The sequence below is a fragment of the Trematosphaeria pertusa genome, assembly GCF_010094035.1.
Source record: "Trematosphaeria pertusa strain CBS 122368 unplaced genomic scaffold BU26scaffold_4, whole genome shotgun sequence".
NCBI classification, from domain to species: domain Eukaryota; kingdom Fungi; phylum Ascomycota; class Dothideomycetes; order Pleosporales; family Trematosphaeriaceae; genus Trematosphaeria; species Trematosphaeria pertusa.
The window spans coordinates 2,425,398-2,447,858 of record NW_022987215.1 but is presented as its reverse complement, the minus strand read 5'-3'; the positions used below and the strand labels follow the sequence as shown (position 1 = coordinate 2,447,858).

Sequence of the window (22,461 nt, the reverse complement as noted above, 5' to 3'; positions counted from 1 at the left end):
CGAGCGTTCGAAGGAACAGCTCACAACGTAACGCTTCCAACCACCTGTCCTAATCTAACAAGCTTCTCATATAATGCACCTCACCCGGTGATCCGGACATCCATCCGAAGCCATAACAAAATGCGCATTCGGAAACCTTTCGCCGGTAGGTCTACGCTCGTTTATGCCGTCATACCTTACCTGGCCAAGCTACCTCTGGTCACTGCGGTACGGCTTTACGCCAGCATGGTACCTCTACCCTGGCTCGAGGCGCTTTCCTACTGCGACAGTCTAGGATGATGGCCTCAAGTCTCTTCTACCTTCTACTGCCTCCAAACCACCTTCTAGCCGTGCCGACACAGCGCCGCACACGATCTCAGCTGTCACATAGCTAACCACCACAACAGCGGCCTTCGTCGCCGTAATCCTCATCTCCGCCGCCGCCGGCTTCTCCCCACCCGACTACAAAATCCCAACCTACAAGCAATCCGACAAAGTCCTGCATTTCGTCGCCTTCTTCGCCCTCACCGTAGCATTCTACTGGATCGTCGAGACGTCACGGCGGAAGGTCCTCCAGTTGACCTTCACCGTCTGCACAATCGGGCTTGGGTTCGCGAGCGAGATCGTCCAGGGCCTCCTCCCGGTAAGCGGAGACACGTGTCGTGGATACGGCAGAGTTTTGGGTTAGGCTGAGGATTGAGGGATTGTAGAATGCGGCGTCGGGACACTTCGCTAATGTGCAATTAGATTCACCGCGAGTTCGACTACTATGATATCCTTGCGAATGTGTTGGGTTCGGTGAGCGCTTTAGCGCTGTGTAATTGGTATCACAAGCGCATGCTGGAAAGGAAGCGGGCTGCGCGTGGATACGGAGCTGTAGCGGGCGACGATCATGACAATGATGTGGAGCTTGGTGAGGGTATCGGTGGGCAGGAAACGGGCGTTGTGAGGCCCACCGTTGAACAGGAGCTGGATCATTGGGACGAGAACGCGGAGGATTGGGACACCACAGAGCCTACGGACACCAATGGACAAGCTAGTGGGGATCTGGGCGAAGGGACCAAGAAGCGTAGCGATTGAGGGGACGCGGGATTTCATGACTGTACGATTGCAAATGATCATGGCGGTGGCGCTCACCGGCTCTTGGATGCCCGGGTTGGAGCTGAATCGGATATTCGTTTTTACAAGCTCGTAGCTAGCCCTTAGTGCTCATTGCGGCCCATTGTGAGCCAACTTGCGACCATAAATCGTCACATCGGCCTGCCTCAACTTCCATGGATTCATGTATTTCTTGGAGTATGAGATTCTGAAAGAACTCGTTAACCCAGACCAAGCACCATGGCCGAATCACCGTACCCCAAGCCCATCATCCCTCTACTGGGCAGCCTTAGCGGTCTGCTGGGGGGTAATCTTCTTTCCGTCCTTGTTGTACCTGACCCTTGGCGGCGGGGCACGGTTGCGGCGACCCTCTCGCGAGCGGACACTAGTAGTATATTAAAAAAAGTCATCCTCCGCGGGTAGCTATGCAATCGAAACGTACCGGACGATCTTGCCGTGGATAGCGCAGGAGACACAGTACTGGAGCTTCAGGTACATCTTGGGGACGGTGTACTCTGGGAAGACGGAGGCATCGGAGATATCACCTTTAGGGTCGTTAGCCCGCGAAAGATGAAGGACCCATCACTGTCGCAGTGTTTTCGTGCGCGAGTGCGGAGGACGTACGGATGGCGGCCGACTCGACCATGTTCCGGATGGTGAACCTCTTGATAGCCTTGTCCTTTGGGGTGCATCGGGAACAGTTGGAGCAGCGGATCGGCTTGACGTGGCCGCGACCCTTCTTGTTGCGGCCGCTGTGGGCTGTTAGCTCTTCCACATTCGCGAGGGCAGGCATTTCGAGGTTGCATACTTGGATGCTCGCTTCTTGACCATGGTGGGCTGATTCTATTTACATTAGCATCGAGGATTAAGAGTTCCGCGAAGAGGTCTGCGCACCGAAGATGGAGAATCTAAGAGTCAGCGATGGGGGTTGTCGATGTGGTGTCGTTGCTTGCGCGGAGCTTCGAGGAGCCAAATTCAATGTGGGCGTAGCGAGCCTTTGTCCCCCGAAATTGATCCGATCTTATCTTATCACTTGGCACTTCACGTAACCATTCAAGTCGGCAGCGGCTTCTCGGAGGAGTCCGCAATGGGGGTTTGCCGCATTCAGAATTCAGAGTTTCTTCCTAGTCTCACCTCAATTGATCTGGACACATCGTCTCCGCGGTACTTTCGAGTGTTATCATATCGCGTTGTCCTTGTGACCGGAGATCAAGCCTGCGCCTTCCCTAATACGGGTCCCGGCTGGGCACGCGTTGTTTTGTTGGTTGCTACGGTCGCTAGGATCTTTCATCTGCAACGCTAGAGACGCTCGAATAGGAACACTCCTCCTTGGTCCGCACCTGCGAACAACTGTTCTCTGACCGCCAACGAGGCCTGCGTCTCCGTCTGAAATAGCAACCATGTCTGCCGCCGGCACCTACAGAGGCACCCCGAAGCAGGTGCGCAACCAAGCACAGTTCGCCAACAGTCCCTCCGGCATCCCACGTCCAGCGCTCGACCAGCATGCGTCACAAAGCGATGCCGGTACATCAACGCTCAGTGCCAGTCGGCAGAAAATGTCGAAACGAGACGAGGTGAGTGCCTTCCAGGGGTCAGGCTACGAAGCTCAGCTTATCCTAATAACAACAGGCCATCCGTCGCAAGATCGAGACCGACTTGAACAAGAAGAAGAACCCCGGTGGGCGCGTCCGTCCGACGAGGAAAGCTCCTCCAGGCACCGTTCTCGCCCTCAAACCCAGCCCGGCATTGCAGATTAAGCCCAACACGACCGTCGCCGAAGCCGCGCAATTGATGGCCGCGAAGAGGGAGGACTGCGTTCTCGTTACCGACGACGATGACCGAATTGCCGGTATCTTCACCGCGAAGGATCTTGCTTTCCGAGTTGTTGGAGCTGGAATCAAGGCACGGGACGTTACTATCGAGGAGATCATGACAAAGAACCCGCTCTGTGCGAAGACCGATACGAGCGCGACGGATGCTTTGGACCTCATGGTACGGAAAGGTTTCCGTCATCTGCCGGTCATGGACGAGAACCATGACATTTCTGGTATCTTGGATATCACAAAATGCTTCTACGATGCTATGGAGAAGCTGGAGCGGGCCTATAGCTCCTCGCGGAAGCTCTACGATGCGTTAGAGGGCGTGCAGGCGGAACTCGGAGCGAGCCAGCCGCAACAGATCATACAATATGTAGAAGCCATCCGAACGAAGATGTCCGGTCCCACGTTGGAGTCAGTATTGACTGGACTGCCACCGACTACGGTCTCTGTTCGCACATCGGTCAAGGAGGCAGCTGCGTTGATGAAGGAGAACCACACCACGGCAGTGTTGGTGCAGGATCAAGGATCAATCACCGGTATTTTCACCAGCAAAGACGTAGTGCTTCGCGTCATCGCTGCTGGTCTTGACCCTGCTACCTGCAGCGTTGTGAGGGTAATGACGCCCCACCCCGATTTTGCGCCGATGGACATGAGCATCCAGGCAGCTCTTCGCAAAATGCATGGTGAGTAACGGGCCGAAATAAGGATAATGCTGAGGCTGATCAATATTCAGACGGCCACTACCTCAACCTGCCTGTCATGAGCGAGGCTGGAGAGATTGTGGGCATGGTCGATGTCCTCAAGCTGACATACGCTACTCTGGACCAGGTAGGATCTACGACGCCTTCTCTAGCTGGTTTTTAACATTGTCTAGATCAACAACATTAATACTGGCGATTCGGAAGGTCCCGCCTGGAACAAGTTCTGGCTTTCGCTGGACAACGAGACAGAATCCATGATGTCCGGAGAAGGCGGAAGCAGAGTGCCCGGCACTCCGGATCACCGGTCAATGATGTCGCATGATATGCATCGTCCAGGCCTTATTGACCGTGGAGACAGTGTGCTACCGAATGAGTCGGCATCCCATCACGGCGACTCACCATCTGCCTCGGCTTTAGCTGGCGCGCCCCATACGGCCTTCGAAGATATGCCATTCCCCTTCAAGTTCAAGGCTCCCAGCGGACGCGTGCATCGCCTGCAGGTGGTCGCCTCCGCCGGGATTGAGGAGCTTGTCACAAATGTCGCTGCCAAGCTCGGATCTGAGGTCGATGCTATAGGAGGTGCACCGACCTTTGAAGACGGGAAGATGACCAAATCCGGCTTCGCACTCAGCTACCTCGACAATGAGGGTGACACCGTCTCTATTACCACAAACCATGATCTAATTGAGGCAATCAGCCTCTCGCGCCTAGCCCACCGAGAGAAAGTCGACCTTTTTGTACACGACCCGGACAAGGCTCCGCTCTCAGCAACCGTTGAGCCTCAGCCCGCATTGGCAAAACCGCCGACTCCTCCCGAATCTGTGCTCCGCGAACGCAAGCAATTCTTCGATGACGATGAGGAGGAGACTCGCTCCAGACACCGAGGTCAGTCATCGGCACAAGCCAAGCAGGAAGAGATTATTGCTGGGGTTCCCAATGATCTACTGCTCCCAGGAGCGATTGTGACCTTGGCGGTTGTTGTAGTGGCCGTCTTCGCTCTCGGCCGCGCCTCAAACCGGTAGACGCGGCGAGACGCCAATTTTGATTTAGTTTTGGCGGTGTGTAAGAAGACCAGGTTGTTGGATTGCTGTTCCCCGTTTTGATATCCCTAGATGCGGTAGAGATGGCGTGTATTCTAGGCTTTAGCAGTAGTATTATAATGCTATAGGGCATGGCAGGATTCCTTGCTCACACTAGTCTCTCCAACCGTGAAGTACCGCCCGTCGGGTGCGAAACTTGCACGACCGATCATGAAAACAAGCAGCTTGCCCGTTTGAGTCCGCCGCGGTAGTCTTCGCGTCTGAGGCGTCCGTGCTCTGTTGTGAAGGAGCGTGACATGTCCACGTCGCCCGCACCCTGGTCAGCTCAGCATTCCCACATTTTTTTGGAGAGCGCGCCGCCTCGCCAACCAAGCGCACCCCACCAAAACAACCACCGCCCGCCAATTTTCTGCAACAGACCCTGGAAACGCAAGATCCTGCAGCGTGCCGAGACTGTGAAAGAAGGCTCCCTCTTTGCACCTCTTATTGCTGCGCCGCGCTTTCCTAAGGTCTCTCGCGCGCGGGCAGCCCCGCCATTCAGCTTCATCCGTCCCTAGCTCCACCGCGAACGACATCCTACCGCGATTCCGGGGACGCACCCCAGGACACCACGACGCACGCCCACCATGTCCGTCCTGCCCGCCGAAGTCCACACGGCTTTGGCCAATCTGTTGAAGGGCCTCCAGTCGCCGGACAATGTGGAGCGCACGGCCGCGGAGGAGCAGTTGAACCAGGAATGGTTTGGACAGAGGCCGGATGTGCTCTTGATGGGCCTTTCTGAGCAGATTGAGCTCGCGCAGGACTCGTCGGTGAGTAACAGGCGAGATACGCAAAGGAGGCGCATATGCTCACCAGGGACTGCGCGCAGACTCGAACATTCGCGGCCGTAATTTTCAGGCGGCAGTCCTCGAAACCGAAGAAGACAGCCCAGGGCCAGACGGCAGACCTGTTCTTGACCCTCGCCGAAGCCGAGCGAGAGGCAATACGCGCAAAGCTGCTACAATGTCTGGCCAAGGAGTCGGACCCCTCTGTGAGAGGCAAGGTTGCGGATGCCGTGGCAGAACTTGCGCGACAGCACACAGACGAGAGTAGGCCTCTGCCTCGCCCCTCGCGTCAATATGGGTACTGATGGATACAGATGTGCCATGGCCGGAACTCCTGGGAGCGCTGTTCCAGGCCAGCCAGTCGAGCGACCCAGGCCAGCGGGAAACGGCGTTCCGGATATTTTCTACGACCCCGGGCATAATAGAAAAGCAGCATGAAGAAGTCGTTATGACTGCGTTCAAAGGCGGCTTTGCAGATAGCAACACTGCGGTAAGGCTCTGTCGCTTCGCTAGCAGAGCAACTACTCACGCTTTATCCAGGTCCGAATAGCCGCTGTCGAGGCCTTTGCCTCATTTTTCCGCTCCATCACGAAAAAGGCACAACCAAAATACTTCCAGCTCATTCCAGAGATACTTAACATACTCCCGCCGATTAAGGAGTCCGGGGACGGCGATCTGCTCACGAAGGCTCTCATCTCGTTGATTGACCTAGCCGAAATCGCACCGAAGATGTTCAAGCCTCTGTTCAATAGCCTTGTGCAATTCAGCGTCTCGGTCATTCAAGACAAAGACCTCGGGGATACACCTCGTCAGAATGCGCTTGAGCTTATGGCGACTTTTGCAGACTGCGCGCCGCAAATGTGCAGGAAGGACCCGAACTTCACCAATGACATGGTCACTCAATGCTTATCCCTGATGACCGATGTTGGCATTGACGATGATGAGGCCAAGGAATGGAATGCCTCCGAAGATGTAAGGAACTCCGTCTTCATGGCTCTTGTTGCGCTAACTTTGCGTAGCTCGAACAAGATGAGAGCGATTCAAATCACGTCGCAGGAGAGCAATGCATGGATCGTCTCGCCAACAAGCTCGGTGGCCAGACGATTCTCCCTCCAACCTTCAACTGGCTCCCGCGGATGATGACTTCTAATTCGTGGCGCGACAGACATGCCGCTCTCATGGCTATCTCAGCTATCTCTGAGGGCTGCCGCGAATTGATGGTCGGTGAACTTGACAAGGTCCTTGATCTCGTCCTTCCAGCATTGCGAGATCAGCACCCTCGAGTGCGATGGGCAGGCTGTAATGCAGTTGGTCAAATGAGCACCGATTTCGCCGGCACGATGCAGGAAAAGTACCACCAAGTTGTATTGCCAAACATCATTCCCGTCTTGGAGTCATCGGAACCACGCGTACAAGCTCATGCCGCGGCCGCCCTCGTCAACTTCTGTGAAGAGGCGGAAAAGAATATCCTCGAACCCTACCTGGACCAGTTGCTCAGCCATCTGCTCATGCTTTTGCAGAGCCCCAAGCGCTTCGTTCAAGAGCAAGCCCTTTCGACAATCGCCACAGTGGCCGATTCAGCCGAGGCGGCATTCTCAAAGTATTATGATACTTTGATGCCTCTTCTTTTCAACGTTCTCAATGAGGAGCAATCAAAGGAGTATCGACTACTCCGGGCAAAAGCTATGGAGTGCGCCACTCTTATTGCGCTTGCGGTGGGCAAGGACCGTATGGGCCAGGATGCACTTTCGCTGGTGCAGCTCTTGGGTCACATCCAGAACACGGTGTCGGACGCGGATGATCCACAGGCTTCCTATCTTCTGCACTGCTGGGGTCGCATGTGCCGAGTCCTGGGGAAGGAGTTCGTTCCGTTCCTTGCTGGAGTCATTCCACCTTTGACCGAGCTTGCCGGTGCGAAAGCCGATATCCAACTTCTGGATGATGAAGACCAGGTCGCACAAGTCCAAGAGGAGGACGGCTGGGAACTTGTGCCTTTGAAGGGCAAAGTCATCGGTATCAAAACTAGCACGTTGGATGACAAGCACATGGCTATCGAACTGATTGTCATCTACGCGCAAGTCCTAGAAGACGCGTTCGAGCCGTATGTCAACGACATTATGGACAAGATTGCTCTTCCTGGATTGGCCTTCTTTTTCCACGACCCGGTACGTGTGGCGTCGGCGAAGTGTGTACCGGCGCTCCTCAATGCCTACAAGAAGGCCCACGGACCTCAGTCGACGCAGCTCGGCCAACTGTGGGAGCGGACAGTCGAGCGTGTACTTGAGGTTCTCAGCACCGAGCCTGCCATTGATACCCTGGCAGAGATGTATCAGTGCTTCTACGAATGCCTTGAGTGCATAGGAAAGAACTGCTTGACCAGCACGCACATGGCCACCTTCATCGAATCCGCTCGTAGCGTTCTGAAGGACTATCAGGATCGTGTGAAGGAACGTCTAGAAGAGCAGGCCGAAAATGAAGATGGTGAGGAGGCTAACGAAGAGACCCTCTTCGCCATCGAGGACGATCAGACTCTCCTGTCCGATATGAACAAGGCTTTCCACACCATCTTCAAAAACATGGGCACCAGTTTCCTCCCGTATTGGGAACAACTTATGGACTTTTACAAGATGGCCGCGGCCAACCAGGATCCTACGCAGCGGCAGTGGGCCATCTGTATCTTCGATGACGTTCTCGAATTCTGCGGTCCGCAGTCCTGGAGCTACCACGAGCATATCATCCAGCCACTGGTTGCTGGTATGCAAGATAGTGTACCTGCCAATCGGCAAGCAGCAGCCTATGGCGTGGGCGTCGCTGCTCACAAAGGCGGTGAATCGTGGTCAGACTTTGCAGCAGCGAGCTTGCCGACGCTGTTCGCAATTACGCAGCGCTCGAATGCTCGTGAGGATGACGATGTATTCGCTACGGAGAACGCTTGCGCAAGTATTGCGAAGATACTCCATTACAGCCCCGCCAAAGTGCAGAACTGGCAGGATGTCGCTACTGAATGGGTGCATACGCTGCCGGTTACGAACGACGAGGAGGCCGCGCCGTTCGCGTACGCATTCTTGGCCCAGTTGATCGAACAGTAAGTCTGCACATCTTCATTCTGCTAATTGATATGGTCTTAACGTGCATAGACAAAACCCCGCTGTCTTCGGCCACCCAGTCAAGTGCTTCGTCTCCGTCGTCCAGGCACTTGAAGCCGAGACCCTGCAAGGCCAGACGGCCTCCCGTGTCGTCAACTCCATCAAAGCGCTCGTCCAGGCCACCAACACAAACCTCGCACAGGTAGCCGGCAGCCTGACGCCCGAGCAGCAGAGGACTGTACAAGTGTACTTCAGCTAGGTACCCAGTACGCTGGTGAAACTCGTGAATACAGTGCAGGGGAGCGCTTTTGGCTTTCCGAACCGATGAGCGCGATGGCGATGATGCATGGCTACAAGGTTTCGAGCATACTGGAGGAATGGTCTTCGCGAGGTAAGGCTGAACTCTTCATTTTCATTCTTGTTTGGCGATTATTACACGATTCCCCCCTTCCCCCCTTCCCCATCCCCTATGTCACCGCTGCCACATCGTCTGTTTAATGATTGGGATAGACCGACGGTGGATGGGATCATGTCAAGTACGGCTGGATGGCCAGCCTACTTTGTTCATCTGCGTAGAGAACAAATCATTCAGTGAATGCTCCCTCTTGAATCGCGTGATCGTTCCTGTAAGTTCGTCCAATATGCACCCCTTGCGTTCCCGTCATATTCAGTAGATTTCTGTCGAACGGTTTGGAACGCCTGAAGCCTTCTCTTGACGTATGGTGACAGACGAACCCTTGGGCTACTGGGCAAGTCGATTCCGCACTTGCTTCATCATTTCCCTCTTGCCATCCCAAAGAACCCTTTCTTGTACTCACATACGCCTATGCCGCTATATCTTTCTCTCTCCACGTTCATCAATCTTTTAAAGGCACCACCGGTCGCCGGCAGCGTTCTCGTTACGTCTTGCCTCCAAAGGATATTCTGAGCTACTTACTTAGCAAGTCTCTATATCCTCCCCGTTTCGACCTCTACACTGCGGAGCGAGCTCGGAGGGGTAGAAAGGTATTTAGTGCTCTCAAAGCGCGTATAAGTGCATACGGTTCTTGTACTCGATTGTTGCCCATCATTGTGCCATTTGTAACTTTCTCTAGCACTGATATCCACACGCATGGCGACTATGCTAGCTAGTTACCGCAGGCCATCAGCCTATGTAGTTCCAGCTCCAGCTCCAGCTCCAGCATTTGACGTCATCCCACCCATACACCTGTTCACGTTCTACCCTCCCGACCTCAATGCAAAAGCAGTGAGCGTGGGCACTCACTCATAATATATCCGCCGCCACCCGACCTCCTTCATCATTCACATTCTGAGGAATTCCATCCAAGACTAAACAAACGCATTGCTCTGAAGCGTTCGGAAGGATCCAATACCAGCCGGGTATTCCTTTGGTGGATACTCGGAAATTATCGAGAGGGAAAGGACCCGTGTATGCCTTTGCGCATTCAACGCCGCCAACAAACATGTTGTGCTAGTTAGGCTGTGCGGCGCAGGCTTATCTTCAATTTCGCAAGCATATCCCTTTCAGACATGCAGGACGCCTGACTAAGAAAGGAACCCTGGTGATATCCTCGCCTGTGAGCTAACAAACACTCGTGCGTTATGGTGAATAACTTGCAAGTCACGCGTTTCCTGTACTGGGGAATTTGTGGTTACGCGGAGAGTCACAGCAGCAAATGATAGGGCAAATGTTTTATCCACACCAAAAGAATACACAATCACATTGGAAAAGCCACTATCTAGAGACCGTAAACCACTTATCGACCGCTGATCGGACTCGCCACCCCATTGCTACCACTTGTCGGACTCCTCGCCATGACCGGCTTGACGTTCGGAAGGGGACTCATTGGATCACGCTGGCTCGAGCTTTGACTCGACGTTCCCGAGCTAAGACTGCCACTGCCGTGACTTCCCTTGCGACCGTTGAGTAAAGCAGACGTATTCCACGGGTTGCCGATGACATTGCCTGAGGGAGAGGCTTGCTCGTCGTAGCCGTCGGTGAAACCAGACACATTGGACAGCATGGACGAAGAGCGACCTCGTCCACCACGGACGGAGCCGGGAGTGCTGTTGACATGCGTGTTGAGGGGTGGGAACGTGAAGCTGGTAAAGGGATGAGCGTGAGGGGACATGCCGTTGACGCTGGTGCCAGGAAGGGGACCGTCGGGGGTGGCAGGAACTGAAATTGACTGGTGCGACTGCTGCATGAGAAGGGCCTCGAAGTGCTGAATCGTCTGCATGATCTGCGTCGTAGAGACGTTGAACTCGTTTGCGCGGCGTTCATAGCTGTTGATGTTGCTGCGGTACTGATTCTCAACGGTGATCCGCTCCTGCTGCAGTGCGAGGCGTTCCTGCTCCTTCCGTTGCTTGGCAGTGTAGCCCTCCTTGTTGGCTGTGATGAGACGGTCGTGCTGGTCATTGAGTCTTGCCTGGCGCTGAAGGAGGCGTTCCCTCTTCTGGAGGACAGTAGCAATGTCCGACTCAATGCTGCGGACTTGGCGCTCCACTTCAGCTTTGGCGTCCTCGAACTCAGTTGAGACAGAATTCTTGTTGTCCCGCTCCTTCTGCCACTCCCGCTTCTTGGCGGCAGCCTCCCCAGCTTGGTCACTCGGGATCTCTCCAAGGGCGTCAATCTTGAGGGCAAAGTCGGCGGCAGCGTCATCAGCTTGGCGAATATTCTGAGTGAACTGGAGAACTCGTTGACGTTGACGCTCATCACTACCTCCGGCATTAGCAAGTCGGCCACCGAGAGTATCCACCTCTTTCTTAATAGCAGTGATGGCAGCTTTGTGGTCCTTCTTATTCCGTTTCAGCCGATTGCGTTGTTCTTGGAGTTGTTGATCTGCAGCGGCAATGGAGTTCTTTAGGGTCGTAGTGGGCGACGAGGGCCGCAAGGTTTGGTGGGCTGGAGGCGAGGCGATGGAGGCTGAGGTCCTTGTAAGCTCTGAAGAAAAATGCACACCTGCCTCTTTGCTCACCTTGTTCAGCAACCGGGCCCGCCGAGGTAATAAGGCTTGCCGTGTAGAAGACTTCCCGGTCCCTAGTCCGGACAAACTCGCAGTAGTAGTTTGACAAGGCCGTAAGACCGAATATCTCTCCTACCCAGGTGCCGTTTCCCTCCTCACCCATATATCCCTGCGGATTGCATGGTCGAATCCGGGTCGAGCTCCAATCAGCACCGTTGACACGGATGTAGAAAGGCTTCGACTTGTCAATCCCAGACCCGGCACTCCCGTTCTGGTCCTCCTGCACACCATCATACTCCCCGTCACTGAAAAATCTAACACGAAATGAAATGTCAGAATGGCCGACTTCCGAAATCCAAACACGGTCCTCCTCCGATCTCCAAACAGCGTTTCCAATGTGATTTGCATCTTTTGCGTTAGCCTCCTCGGCGTCGTTCGCCGCTCGGCTACTTTCCATCTCTTTCAAAACTGTAACTTTTGTACTTGCAAGTGCAGCCCAAAACGGCTGCTGACTCCGAACATGAGTAGCCTGCTTCCTCTTCCTTCTGCTGCTACTCGCCTTCTCCTTCTGCGCGTGTGCTGCGGGCGACGGCCCTGGTGGGCGGCCGTCGGTGCTCGACGAACTCGGCAGTTCGGCGTTCGAGTCGATATTGGCAGTGTTAGAGCGCTGGAGGTGGACGCCGGCTTCGGGGTCAGACTTCTTGCCGGTCGGCAGCGACTGGGCTGCCTCGCGTCTTGAAAGAGATCGCCGAATAATACGAACGACACCTTGTGCTAAAATGTGGATACCCAAGAGGCTCCGAGGCCAACCATGCGGCGTCGAAAAGCTCTCCAGGTAGGTAGGGGTACTGGGCGGGCTCGACAGAAATTCCAGGCCTCCCCGGGCGAGCCCGGTATAGACAAAGTGCAGGAGGTGTTGCCGGAGAGGCCTGAATCTGAAGATGTGATTGGAAAGAATGATGATGAAACAGATGAATATGCTGTTCGTGGTGCCATTCTTCCCTGCCGCGGCGCCCCCAAGCGCGATTGCAATGACGGCCTGGGCCAGGTCCAGGAAGAAGTTCTGCACAGGGACCCAGAGCACCAGCCAGATGAGCAGTATGAGGGCATCGGCGAAAATGATGGTGAAGAGGGAGGGCGTGCCGCCGGAGCCCTGGAAGATGTCGGTGAAGGACGGAAAGGCAGAGAGGGCCGAGAGGGGGGTTCCGGCCTGGGGGGGAACGAAGGTGAGGGTTGCGAAGAGGAACTGGACTACGGTGAGCACGGTAGGGGGCAGCTGGAGCAAGATGATGAGGATGGCGAGGACGTCCCGCAGAGGACAGGACGAGAGAATGGTAGCGGTGACGGTGAGCATGTTGGCCTTGTAGACGGGCGGGGTCTTTTGGCCATTGGCAGCAGCATCCGCGCGGCGGAGCGAGCTGGAGGGCGCAGGGTCGAGGGGCCCGGCGCCGTCGTACGGGCGGCAGGCCTCGAGGCCGTCGAGCGAGACGTCCGAGGCGGCGCGAGCCCGCTCGTCCGCGCTGGTAGACGCAGTCCCGGCCATGCTGGGGGGTGTAGCACTCGCGCCCTGGGCGGAGTCGAGGGCGCTGGCGGGCTGCGTCATAAGCTCGTTTACATTGCTCGCGGGCGACGGCGGCGGCGGCTGGGGCTTCCCATTTGCGTGGCCGTTGAGGTGCGGGTTGCTCTTCTGCCGGGAGATGCGCTTGCCGGGTGCTGCGAGGCCATTCTCGTGTCGCTTGTCGTGCTGGTTCGCCGCGTTCCTCTTGCCCTTCGCTACCATGTACGCGGCGGGCGGTCGGCAACGAGGGCGGAGTCCCCGGCTGGGCTCGACTGCTGCACAGGACGAGCCAGGCTGGAGAACGGGGCCGCTGCTGTCGGGGGGAGGAGGGTGTCGTGTGCGGCAGTCGGGTGGTGTTGCAGAAAGAGCGGAGCGGAGGGTGTGGTCGACGGCGGATTTGGTTTGGCAGGCTTGGACGGTTAGGTAAGGCACCACTGGCGCCGTCCGACACATCAGATGGCAGGCGCACTACCACGGTTCACGCTCTCCAGGCCCTTTTGAAAGCTCGCTGCTTCGAGCTAGTGGCTCTTCCGAGGCGCGCTGCCGTTTCTCCCCCAAGGTTTCATGTGTATCCGCCGCAATCCGCCGCCTCAGCAGCAGCAGCAGCAGCAGCAGCAGCAGCACTCTCTCAGCGCTCTGGCACCGCGCAGCCAGCGCACGACAAACGCACAGAATCGCCCGCGGCCCCCCGGCTCGCCCACAGCAGCAGCTCCCTCATGTACCGTCGATCCCAGCGCCGAAAGAGGCTCCGGCGCCAGGGATCGCCGTTCGCAGGCCCGGATGAGGACTGACCGCATGAGGGCCTTTGGCCAGAAAGATGCTTTCACGCTGCGGATGCCGACTGCTCATCCCGTCTTCGGCGTCCTACAACGATAATCCCCTCACTATCTCGCCCTCAGCGCCCTCACGATGCCCTCACGCCTGCGCTCCGCCGCGCGATCGCACAAACACTGCAGATGCAAACAAACGCTGCACACGCCGGGAGCCAATCACCGCGCGCCGGACACCGTTTTAGCCCATCTTATTCATTTGCGCGCACCAGGACCCCCTGAGTAAGACGCTTCGTTTTCTCTGCGCTGACAGGATCAGCAGCGAATAGAGGCCTGCCATATCCTCTACACCGCATTGCCCGCACAGCTGCATCTACCGACTGCAAATGGGAAAATACTGCAACCCCGCCGCTGCCTTACTCACTCTGCCCTCACTGCTCTGGCCCTGCCGTCAGACGCAGATTGATTCCTCGCCCTGTAAGAAGTGAAGCGCGTGAACGCAGCAATCTATCTCAATATCGGCATCTTGGACCATGGGGGAAATCGCTCGGCTCTTCACTGCTCGGAGCTTTTCCTCGCCGTTAGAGTTCCCTGGAAACAATCCCGCCCCTCCATCAACTGTCGCAGCCCCTCCCGTTGATGGTGCCATCGAAGCTTGATGGACTAGGCCAATTGCATCAATCTGTGACGTACGAATTAGGAAATTCCGGAAGGTCACGCGTCAACGGCCATGCAGATCCTCTAGGAAAGACGTTGCTGCCTCCTCCCAGCCGCCACAGTCGATCACATCGTGAGATGCGGGTGAGAGAAGAAGCTTTAAGGATTCGTCGCGCTACCGAAATCTTCTTTAGCGCCTGGCCTGTCCCAGCTGTTTTGCTCCAATTTCCGAACTCGCCTGATCAAGTCCTGCACCTTATTTCCGTACGTCTCCTTGGCTTGCTCTTGCAGTGCGAACATGTCTTGGAACTTTTTGACCATGAACGGCCTTAGCGGCGCCTTTCGTGCCGCCTTGTAGTCGTAGACCACGATATCCTCCACACAACGGGCCGCCGGTCGGCGATGCAGCTCCGACAGTATTAACACATCGAGGATAAAGTGGTCGATATCCGACTCTGGCTTGTTCCTTAGCTTATGCAGCACCGTTACCCGATCTGGATATGCTGCCCAAGGGGAGACACATTAGCCAACGTCCAGGATTCGTACCGGCGAAGTCTTACTCATCGGCTATAGTCTCATAGTCAGCAAAGCTCTTCCTATAATTTACCACCACAGCTATTCATATTTTCGCGGGGCTGGTGCTCTGTTTCACAGGGCCTAGACCTCTTGATGGAAGCTATGCCGCTCTACTAGACAGCGGGCCATCGGCAGGTGGAGGGATTGGCGACTTGCTAAGGCGTACGTACAAACTTGTAGTCTGTCCGGATGCTTCGAAGAATGAGGCCAATGCTGTTGGGTGTCATCAGCTCCATCCATTGGGCTGCATGGGCGGGATCAGTCGCCGCGAAGTTGAGAGCCCAGTTAACTCGGGCGCTCTCGGCGTAACGGTTGTACACTACGTTGTTGACATGTCCTGCGACACAGTCAATGTTTGCTCCGATGCTCGAAGACTTAGGTCGAATCAATACCCTTGCTATAGTTAGCTCTATGCATTACTCTGTAGGAGGACCGTTCTGTCCATGTGTCTTACCATGCTATCCTTATCAATGCGAAGACTGCATTAGCCGTCGTACCGCAATATTGTAGAGGAAGGCGCTACCATTTCTCCCCACACGACCCGATGCCGATAGAGCCCTCTCTGCTCATTTCCCGTGAGGAAGCCCTCGCTGCCCGCCACCAGCTCTCGCCAATCCACTGCTATCTCTTGCAATATCGACCCAGCTTCCTTTGTCTGGACGGGATCAAGGCCAAACATGATGCACTTTCCAATCTTCGCTTTCAGGTCGGACAGCCATCGCGGGCTCAGCGAGGCTGTTGCAGGTTCATCGCTGCTTGCAGCCGTAGACTGGTATCGCGCAAGACGCGCTGCCCGTTGACAACCCGGAAGAAGAGAGATCGAGGCGGGATTGAGCAGCGCGGGGCGCGCCAGATGTCGCATGTTGTTTACGCGATGCTTCCGAAAGAGTTCAGGAAGCCTCCAGTGAGGACGTAGCTGGGTGGTTTCGAGGTTGGTTGTTCCAATGCTGGCGTTTGGCTAATGGCGCGACTAGGACCGAGGTTCGCAGCTTCCAAATATTCCGCAGCACTACGTCAAGACCGGTCCAAGCTTCCAAGCTTCTCCCCACCATCACAATCTCTGTCTAACACACATGTTCAACCAAACTCCAATTACTTCACGTTGATCCCTCATATTACCGCAGCGTTCTCTTGCAGTTGGCAGTTTTTCTTTCCGAAGTATGACATCCCCCAACCCAGCGCTCCGGCATCAAGTCATTCGGATATATAAAGGTAGGCCCGCGGTTCTTACGCTTCATTCTGAAAGACATTGGGTTGACACCGCGTAGAATTGTTGTTTCTCGGACGAGAATATCCCCTGGGCTATGATTACTTCAGAACTCGCCTGCACAAGGCCTTCGCCAGCCAACAACACCTCACGGACGAAGTGCAAATCAAGAAGGGTATCCAGAGGGCCGAGTTTGTAAAGAAAGGTGGGCTTCCTTCCTCTGCTTGCAATGATCACTGTGTTGATATCACGTTCAGAAATTGAAGCCTTGTATGTGCAGCCACTCGAAACCAGCGAAGTGGAATTATTCCTTAACCATGCTTTCCAGGTACTACTTAAAGCGTTACCGAACCCTTCGACAACGATATGAAAAGACTTGAGTTTCCGTCTCTGGAAAAGCCATGACATGCAAAGCGGCCGTAACAATGGGATATCACAAGACGAAACGGTATGCAACTCGAATCTCAGACCTTCCGACACCACCATACTCCAACTTCCAGACATTCACCACTCGAAGCACCTTTCTGTTCTAGCAAGTTTGACATCATCCATCCCCACCACCGCTGCCACTCCTCTTGGTTCTTTCCGCTGACTTCTTTTAAGAGTGGTTCCAGGCTTTCGATCATCTGGATGACCACGAGTAACGCCGTATATCTGAGCGCTGCCTGCTCCTCCGTTAGAGTTGAGCTGTCAAGTGTGTGGCTTCCCTTCTTGCCCCGCGCGGCCTCGCTGCCACGCCGTTTCGCCGGATTCTTTTCCGCCGCTGCTTCGCGTTCCCACCGCAATTCTCCAAGCGGGATAGCCACTCTCCGGTTTTCCACATCGCGCAGAGCCTCCGTCTCCTGAAGCAGCATCTGCGATATACGCGCGCAAGGTGTAGGTGACAGCTTTCGTCTGTCTAAAGCATCCTGTATCCAAGAATTCGAATCTCGCAGAAACTGGTTATGCACTTCTGTAAATGGTGTAATCGATGGCGATATTAGGAAGGTTCCTGTCGAGACTGCGCAGGCGTACTCGTGCGGGTTCTTGCCTGGCGGAGGGGGTGGGTGAGGTAAGATGGATCGTATGATATGGTCCGTTTCCCATATCTCCAATGTGCCACCTGATTTCAATATCCGCGTCGCCTCATCGAGTATCCTCTGGGAAGGTGAGCCGAATGGTACTACCATGCTGAGATCCTTCATTACAACAATGTCGAACTCTGCGTCATCGAATGGCAACGGCACTTTGCGCAGATCGTGCTGCACAAATCTCCAATCTATCCCCTGCTTCCGAAGGTCTCCCGCCAAGGGGACGATGTCCAACCCGGTGAACGCGACATCCTCATAACCCAGTCCGCTCAGATAGTCATGGCACAGCGACGACCAGTATCCGGTGCCGCATGCGATCTCGAGAACCTTTTTCGGCGGGCGTTGCGGAGATGGCGTTGAACCTAGGGCTCGACCAAATACCGAGGTTGCGAGGAGGGTATGGAGGTTCTGCCGCTGAAGCTCTGGCAGGTCGCAGGGCAGCGGGTAGGGCAGGTCTCGAAGGTATCGACGTCCGTGCCGCAGCGCAAACGGGTTGGAGAAGCCTGTACCGTCATCTTTGGTGCTCTGGGTCGATGTGCTCGAGATGGAGCCCCGCGTTGCGTCCATCGCGTTGCTTGGGACGGGCGCGGGTGAATTCGAGCTCGATGCTGATATCGTTCGTCCGAGCGCATCAGTTGTGGTCAGATCCCATTGCTTCGCCTCTGCAGTCTTGGGTCGTAAGGGCGTGCCGTTGGCGTTGCCGCCAGTATAGCGATACTGAGTTTCAGAGTTAGCAGAGCTACATCAGACGGAATGTTACAGGACGAGCACACCATCATCCACTCGGCCATTTTGACACCCTTGCCCCACTGTTTTTTAGCGTGAGCTTCGATATTAGGCCTTTCCTAAGTCGTCCGATAAGCACGTGTGGCTCGGGACATCGGGGAGCGAGAGATATGAATGATGATGTGCAGCGGGACGAGAGGCGGGAGGGGTGGCTCAGCGGGCAGGAAGGACGTTGAAAAAGCACGGCATGGCGAATGGCGAAGGAAGACAAAATTGCACGGGCGTGCCCGCACAGAGTCCGGGTGTTTAGAGCCTGGTGGTGGACGCCTCAGGTGAGCAGGTGAACAGCTTTAAAGCCTTCTCTCTGGAGCTACAACCGAGGGGTTTTCCAATCACACAGTGCGGCTGCACATCCTCCCCAGATTTCAATAATATAGCTGGGCAAAATATGCCCGCTTGGGCAGCGGGCAGCTCTGGCGCAAGAGATGTGGCGTCTCGTTTCTGCAGAGGCGGAGGTAGCCGCAGCAGCTTGTGATGAGGGGTTGAAAGCTGGGGCGGATGCTGATCAGAGATTCACGTGATCTAAGCTCGTAAAGTACTGTCACGCAAGATGGCGCGACTGCGTGCAAAGGACCTGTAGGAGTTGTTACCAATGCGGCGGAATGTGGTGATGCTCTATGATGGCCAAAGCGGCATGGCCAAAGGCAGACGCGCACGTGACTGCACGGACTCCATGGATGTCAAGCATGGCTTGGAGTCGGACATACATCACTACACCCTCTATTCTTCCTCCGCGCTCCAGTTGGAACAGCGAACGACCAGTCCGGCACAATTGAGACTGCTTGTATAGCTGCACTGCCTTCAGCTCCTCCAGCTGGTGTACGTGCGCGCCTTCGATCCCGCTTCCGTCGTCGTCGATTGCGGCTTCAACCCATCCTGTCCCCACTGGAGTGACTAACGGCGGTGAAAACAGGCGCCAGGAATATCCATAGATACCAAACACTCACCCTCTCTTCCACGTCGACTCTCCTGCGACCCGAGCTTCGCGCCCACACTCGTTCTTCCCCGCTCGCACACGACCGCAGCTTGCAAATCCGAACGGCAGCGCAATATATGCCACTCGGCGATAGGCTCAGGCAGCGCAGCACATGACGGCGTGTTGTACACTTGCCCATGTTAAAACGAAGAAAAGCGCGCTCCCGAACCCTTCCACCGACCTGACACAAACCCTTACCGCGCCGTCCCCGGGCCCTCACCTTCGTCCCCCGCCTCTGCCCCGGGGCTTCTCGCCATCTTTCACGCCGATACCCTTAGATGGCCGATTATTCGGCCTACCAGAGGGGAGCCGGCCAGACCTTTTACCCACAACACGCGCAAAACAACCTCCACCGCAACCTCCCCAGCCGTGTACGGTCGCCGACAACTAGCGGCCGGATACCCTTCAACCCCGACACACCCTCTCCCTCGCGATCGCCCGGACCGCAGTCGCCGCAGCAGTTCAGCATGTTCAACCAGGGCCATGGACAACAGGGCCACAATGTCATGATGAATGGCGGGACGGGCCATCAGCGATACATGCACATGAACCTGGGCAAGCCTTTCCAACACAATCAGAATCATCAGCATCATGCGCACGGCCACCAGCAGCATCAGGAGCATTCTGGGAACACGCACGGTGGACAGTACAACCACCAACACAATGTCTCGAGCGGGGGAATTACAAATGTGCAACCTCACTTTGCGCCTAGTCACCTTCAGAACGGCACACCGGGAAGTGTACACAGTGGGCTGAGCAAGCCGCCGAATGAGCACTGGGCAGAGCAGTTGCAGCTGGCACAACGGGCGCGTGAGATGACCCAATCACACTCTCATGCTAGGAATCATCCGAGTGTGAACAAGAACGTCGTGGCTGGCACAAGCAATGGCATACAGAAAGAGCCGGAGAAGGAGGAGAGGAACAGGCCTGGCATGCAGGCAACCCAGGACGCCAAAGAGCACCACGTATGGACTATCCTCGACTTTGGGGGCCAAAATCTGAAGGTCATTACACCCACCTTGTTCCAGTATACCTTCTTGACGAAGCTCTACCTCAATTGCAACAAGCTCCAAGTCCTTCCGCGTGGAATTGGCCTATTGAGATGTCTCACGCACCTCGATATCTCGCTCAACGAATTGCGGTATTTGCCCCCAGAAATCGGCATGCTCGTGCACCTAAAGCAGCTCCTCCTCTTCGACAACCACCTTGACAACCTGCCATACGAGCTTGGGTCGTTATACCAGTTAGAAATGCTTGGTATCGAAGGCAATCCACTTCCCGACGATCTTAAGTCAATCATTGTAGAGCACGGAACCACGGAACTCATCAAACATTTCCGCGAAAACGCTCCAGGTAAGCGATACATTTGTAATGTGTATGTAGATCATGATAATAACTTCAACAGGCCCGGACCCGCCGCCTGAGCGAGACTGGATTGTTCTTGATGAGATATCGGATCCTACGCAAGAGACTGTGACGGCTCTCAGCTACAATATCTTGTGCGACAAATACTGCACTCAATCGCAATACGGATATACACCAAGTGGAGCATTAGCCTGGGAACACCGAAGAGAGACAATTCTTGCAGAGCTGCGGGAACGAGATGCTGATATCTTATGTCTGCAGGAGATCGATCAGGATAGCTTCAATGACTACTTCCGCGCAGCTCTCGCCCACAATGACTACAAGGGCGTCTTCTGGCCGAAATCTAGGGCGAGGACCATGGCAGAGAAGGAAGCTAAGCTTGTCGATGGGTGCGCAATCTTCTACAAGAACAGCAAGTGAGTATTACATTGAGATTGCTTGCGGGAATAAAGCTAATGGCTCTAGGTACGTTTTGCTGGACAAGCAACTCATCGACTTTGCGAACACTGCCATCAACCGGCCGGACATGAAGGGTGAGCATGACATCTTCAATCGTGTTATGCCCCGGGACGATATTGCCGTCATTGCCTTCTTAGAGAATCGCGCAACAGGATCGAGGTTGATTGTCGGAAACGTACACGTCTTCTGGAACCCCGCATTCACGGACGTGAAGCTCGTACAAGTGGCCATTCTCATGGAGTCGATCACCAAGTTCGCCAATAAATGGGCCAAGATGCCTGCTTGTACCGATAAGGTAGTCTATCGTTTCACGAATGGCGACAGTGAAGACGAGAACCCCACACCGGATGCGACCCAGGAACCAGGTCCGTCGATGGAATACGCAGACGGTGCCCAGATCCCTCTCCTGCTTTGCGGTGACTTCAACTCGCTCCCTCATTCCGGCATCTACGACCTGATCGTGCAGGGCAATCTCTCGAATTCGCACGAAGATCTAGGAAGTCGAAAGTACGGTAACTTCACAAGAGATGGAATCTCGCATCCTTTCAGCCTCAAGTCTAGCTACTCGGCGATCGGAGAACTGTCATTCACCAACTATGTACCGCACTTCCAAGGCGTGCTGGACTATATCTGGTACTCGACAAACACGCTGCAGGTCGTTGGACTGCTCGGAGATATTGACAAAGGCTATCTCGAGCGTGTGCCCGGATTCCCCAACTATCACTTCCCTAGCGATCACATCGCGTTGTACGCTCAGTACCTAGTCAAGAGCCGGAAGGAGAAGAAGGTAGTTGAGCCGGATTTCGGACAAGGCCGGGACCGGGATCGTCGGTCGTAATCACGACGCCGAAAGCAAAGCCCCTCAGACGTCCTCAGCGACCTTTCCAGTTATCCTTCTCTCGATGCTCGCTTGGAACTTGTCAATAGGCGCGTTTGTGGGAGTTTACGTCGTGTTTGGCGTCATTTCTCGGTGTTTGGTTGTTTTTCAGTCTCATCTCGTCGGTTCATGGGATCAATGGTGGGCAGGCCGGTTGGTCGAGGGCAGCCGGGGAGGACAGGGCTCAGGGCGGGTTAGTACACAGGAATCTCTCAAATCATGTCTGTTGTTCTGCGTCTGGCCTTGGGATCATTCTTGCGCTGGAACTATCTCGACTCTCTTTTATCTCCGAAGCGTTGAATGGTTTGGCGGACTCTGAGCCCAGATGTAGCAGTGGTTGTGGTGTTTGGCGGCCATTGTTTTTGCGCCAAGGCCTGATTTCTCTATGCGGCTCTCTTTCTTGCGATGTATGAGTTAGATAGTCCCGTAAAATGGGCCGTGTCCCCGTCTCCGTCTGCGGTATTGGGTTGACTGAGGCTTCATAGTTCATCTCGTAGCCCGTTTCCGTGCGCTGTGAAATGAATGATGAGGATATGAATGCTGCATCAGTGAATCATGTTCGTCATGCGGCCGCCGTGATTCGGACAGGATGATGCTGTATCTCGCCCCTCGCTTGACTGCTCCACGTGCTCTCCGCCTAGACCAG

The 22,461-nt window shown here is 55.2% G+C and overlaps 11 protein-coding genes across 11 annotated transcripts; 7 read left to right on the top strand and 4 right to left on the bottom strand.

Annotated features, from left to right (window-relative positions):
* The first annotated feature begins 31 nt into the window (after nucleotides 1–31).
* On the top strand, nucleotides 32–1,396 carry BU26DRAFT_517190 (uncharacterized protein). Its single transcript, XM_033828514.1, has 3 exons — nucleotides 32–145; nucleotides 387–622; nucleotides 727–1,396. Exons 1-3 carry the CDS (start codon nucleotides 121–123, stop codon nucleotides 1,057–1,059), a joined length of 594 nt encoding a protein of 197 aa, XP_033687596.1. The 5' UTR covers nucleotides 32–120; the 3' UTR covers nucleotides 1,060–1,396.
* BU26DRAFT_452967 (ribosomal protein S26e) lies at nucleotides 897–2,198 on the bottom strand. The gene is made up of 5 exons (XM_033824813.1): nucleotides 1,972–2,198; nucleotides 1,886–1,920; nucleotides 1,702–1,829; nucleotides 1,520–1,622; nucleotides 897–1,462 (listed from the first exon to the last, which is right to left on the bottom strand). Exons 2-5 carry the CDS (start codon nucleotides 1,906–1,908, stop codon nucleotides 1,354–1,356), a joined length of 363 nt encoding a protein of 120 aa, XP_033687595.1. The 5' UTR covers nucleotides 1,909–1,920; nucleotides 1,972–2,198; the 3' UTR covers nucleotides 897–1,353.
* A 180-nt stretch (nucleotides 2,199–2,378) lies between these two features.
* BU26DRAFT_539160 (CBS-domain-containing protein) lies at nucleotides 2,379–4,782 on the top strand. The gene is made up of 4 exons (XM_033831494.1): nucleotides 2,379–2,651; nucleotides 2,707–3,580; nucleotides 3,631–3,725; nucleotides 3,772–4,782. The coding sequence occupies exons 1-4, from the start codon at nucleotides 2,478–2,480 to the stop codon at nucleotides 4,618–4,620; spliced, it is 1,992 nt and encodes a 663-aa protein (XP_033687594.1). The 5' UTR covers nucleotides 2,379–2,477; the 3' UTR covers nucleotides 4,621–4,782.
* Nucleotides 4,783–5,011: 229 nt separating this feature from the next.
* On the top strand, nucleotides 5,012–9,142 carry BU26DRAFT_539159 (ARM repeat-containing protein). Its single transcript, XM_033831493.1, has 6 exons — nucleotides 5,012–5,447; nucleotides 5,507–5,726; nucleotides 5,777–5,952; nucleotides 6,003–6,434; nucleotides 6,482–8,547; nucleotides 8,600–9,142. Exons 1-6 carry the CDS (start codon nucleotides 5,265–5,267, stop codon nucleotides 8,805–8,807), a joined length of 3,285 nt encoding a protein of 1,094 aa, XP_033687593.1. The 5' UTR covers nucleotides 5,012–5,264; the 3' UTR covers nucleotides 8,808–9,142.
* BU26DRAFT_259609 (uncharacterized protein) lies at nucleotides 8,713–9,696 on the top strand. Its single transcript, XM_033821247.1, has 4 exons — nucleotides 8,713–8,939; nucleotides 9,059–9,174; nucleotides 9,278–9,553; nucleotides 9,643–9,696. The coding sequence occupies exons 1-4, from the start codon at nucleotides 8,873–8,875 to the stop codon at nucleotides 9,646–9,648; spliced, it is 465 nt and encodes a 154-aa protein (XP_033687592.1). The 5' UTR covers nucleotides 8,713–8,872; the 3' UTR covers nucleotides 9,649–9,696.
* A 609-nt stretch (nucleotides 9,697–10,305) lies between these two features.
* Nucleotides 10,306–13,294, bottom strand: BU26DRAFT_421939 (uncharacterized protein; the record flags this gene model as incomplete). The annotated part of the gene is made up of 2 exons (XM_033823437.1): nucleotides 10,306–11,474; nucleotides 11,527–13,294. 2 exons carry the CDS (start codon nucleotides 13,292–13,294, stop codon nucleotides 10,306–10,308), a joined length of 2,937 nt encoding a protein of 978 aa, XP_033687591.1.
* A 342-nt stretch (nucleotides 13,295–13,636) lies between these two features.
* Nucleotides 13,637–13,948, top strand: BU26DRAFT_562319 (uncharacterized protein; the record flags this gene model as incomplete). The annotated part of the gene is made up of 1 exon (XM_033833016.1): nucleotides 13,637–13,948. One exon carries the CDS (start codon nucleotides 13,637–13,639, stop codon nucleotides 13,946–13,948), a length of 312 nt encoding a protein of 103 aa, XP_033687590.1.
* Nucleotides 13,949–14,604: 656 nt separating this feature from the next.
* On the bottom strand, nucleotides 14,605–16,029 carry BU26DRAFT_517181 (uncharacterized protein). Its single transcript, XM_033828513.1, has 5 exons — nucleotides 15,599–16,029; nucleotides 15,530–15,538; nucleotides 15,246–15,413; nucleotides 15,060–15,066; nucleotides 14,605–15,002 (listed from the first exon to the last, which is right to left on the bottom strand). The coding sequence occupies exons 1-5, from the start codon at nucleotides 15,935–15,937 to the stop codon at nucleotides 14,659–14,661; spliced, it is 867 nt and encodes a 288-aa protein (XP_033687589.1). The 5' UTR covers nucleotides 15,938–16,029; the 3' UTR covers nucleotides 14,605–14,658.
* A 29-nt stretch (nucleotides 16,030–16,058) lies between these two features.
* Nucleotides 16,059–16,699, top strand: BU26DRAFT_259448 (uncharacterized protein). The gene is made up of 3 exons (XM_033821246.1): nucleotides 16,059–16,287; nucleotides 16,344–16,487; nucleotides 16,540–16,699. The coding sequence occupies exons 1-3, from the start codon at nucleotides 16,236–16,238 to the stop codon at nucleotides 16,650–16,652; spliced, it is 309 nt and encodes a 102-aa protein (XP_033687588.1). The 5' UTR covers nucleotides 16,059–16,235; the 3' UTR covers nucleotides 16,653–16,699.
* BU26DRAFT_602943 (uncharacterized protein) lies at nucleotides 16,611–18,570 on the bottom strand. Its single transcript, XM_033835392.1, has 2 exons — nucleotides 18,126–18,570; nucleotides 16,611–18,069 (listed from the first exon to the last, which is right to left on the bottom strand). The coding sequence occupies exons 1-2, from the start codon at nucleotides 18,141–18,143 to the stop codon at nucleotides 16,747–16,749; spliced, it is 1,341 nt and encodes a 446-aa protein (XP_033687587.1). The 5' UTR covers nucleotides 18,144–18,570; the 3' UTR covers nucleotides 16,611–16,746.
* A 642-nt stretch (nucleotides 18,571–19,212) lies between these two features.
* Nucleotides 19,213–21,904, top strand: BU26DRAFT_259382 (uncharacterized protein). Its single transcript, XM_033821245.1, has 3 exons — nucleotides 19,213–20,467; nucleotides 20,520–20,895; nucleotides 20,945–21,904. The coding sequence occupies exons 1-3, from the start codon at nucleotides 19,393–19,395 to the stop codon at nucleotides 21,774–21,776; spliced, it is 2,283 nt and encodes a 760-aa protein (XP_033687586.1). The 5' UTR covers nucleotides 19,213–19,392; the 3' UTR covers nucleotides 21,777–21,904.
* The last annotated feature ends 557 nt before the right edge of the window (nucleotides 21,905–22,461 follow it).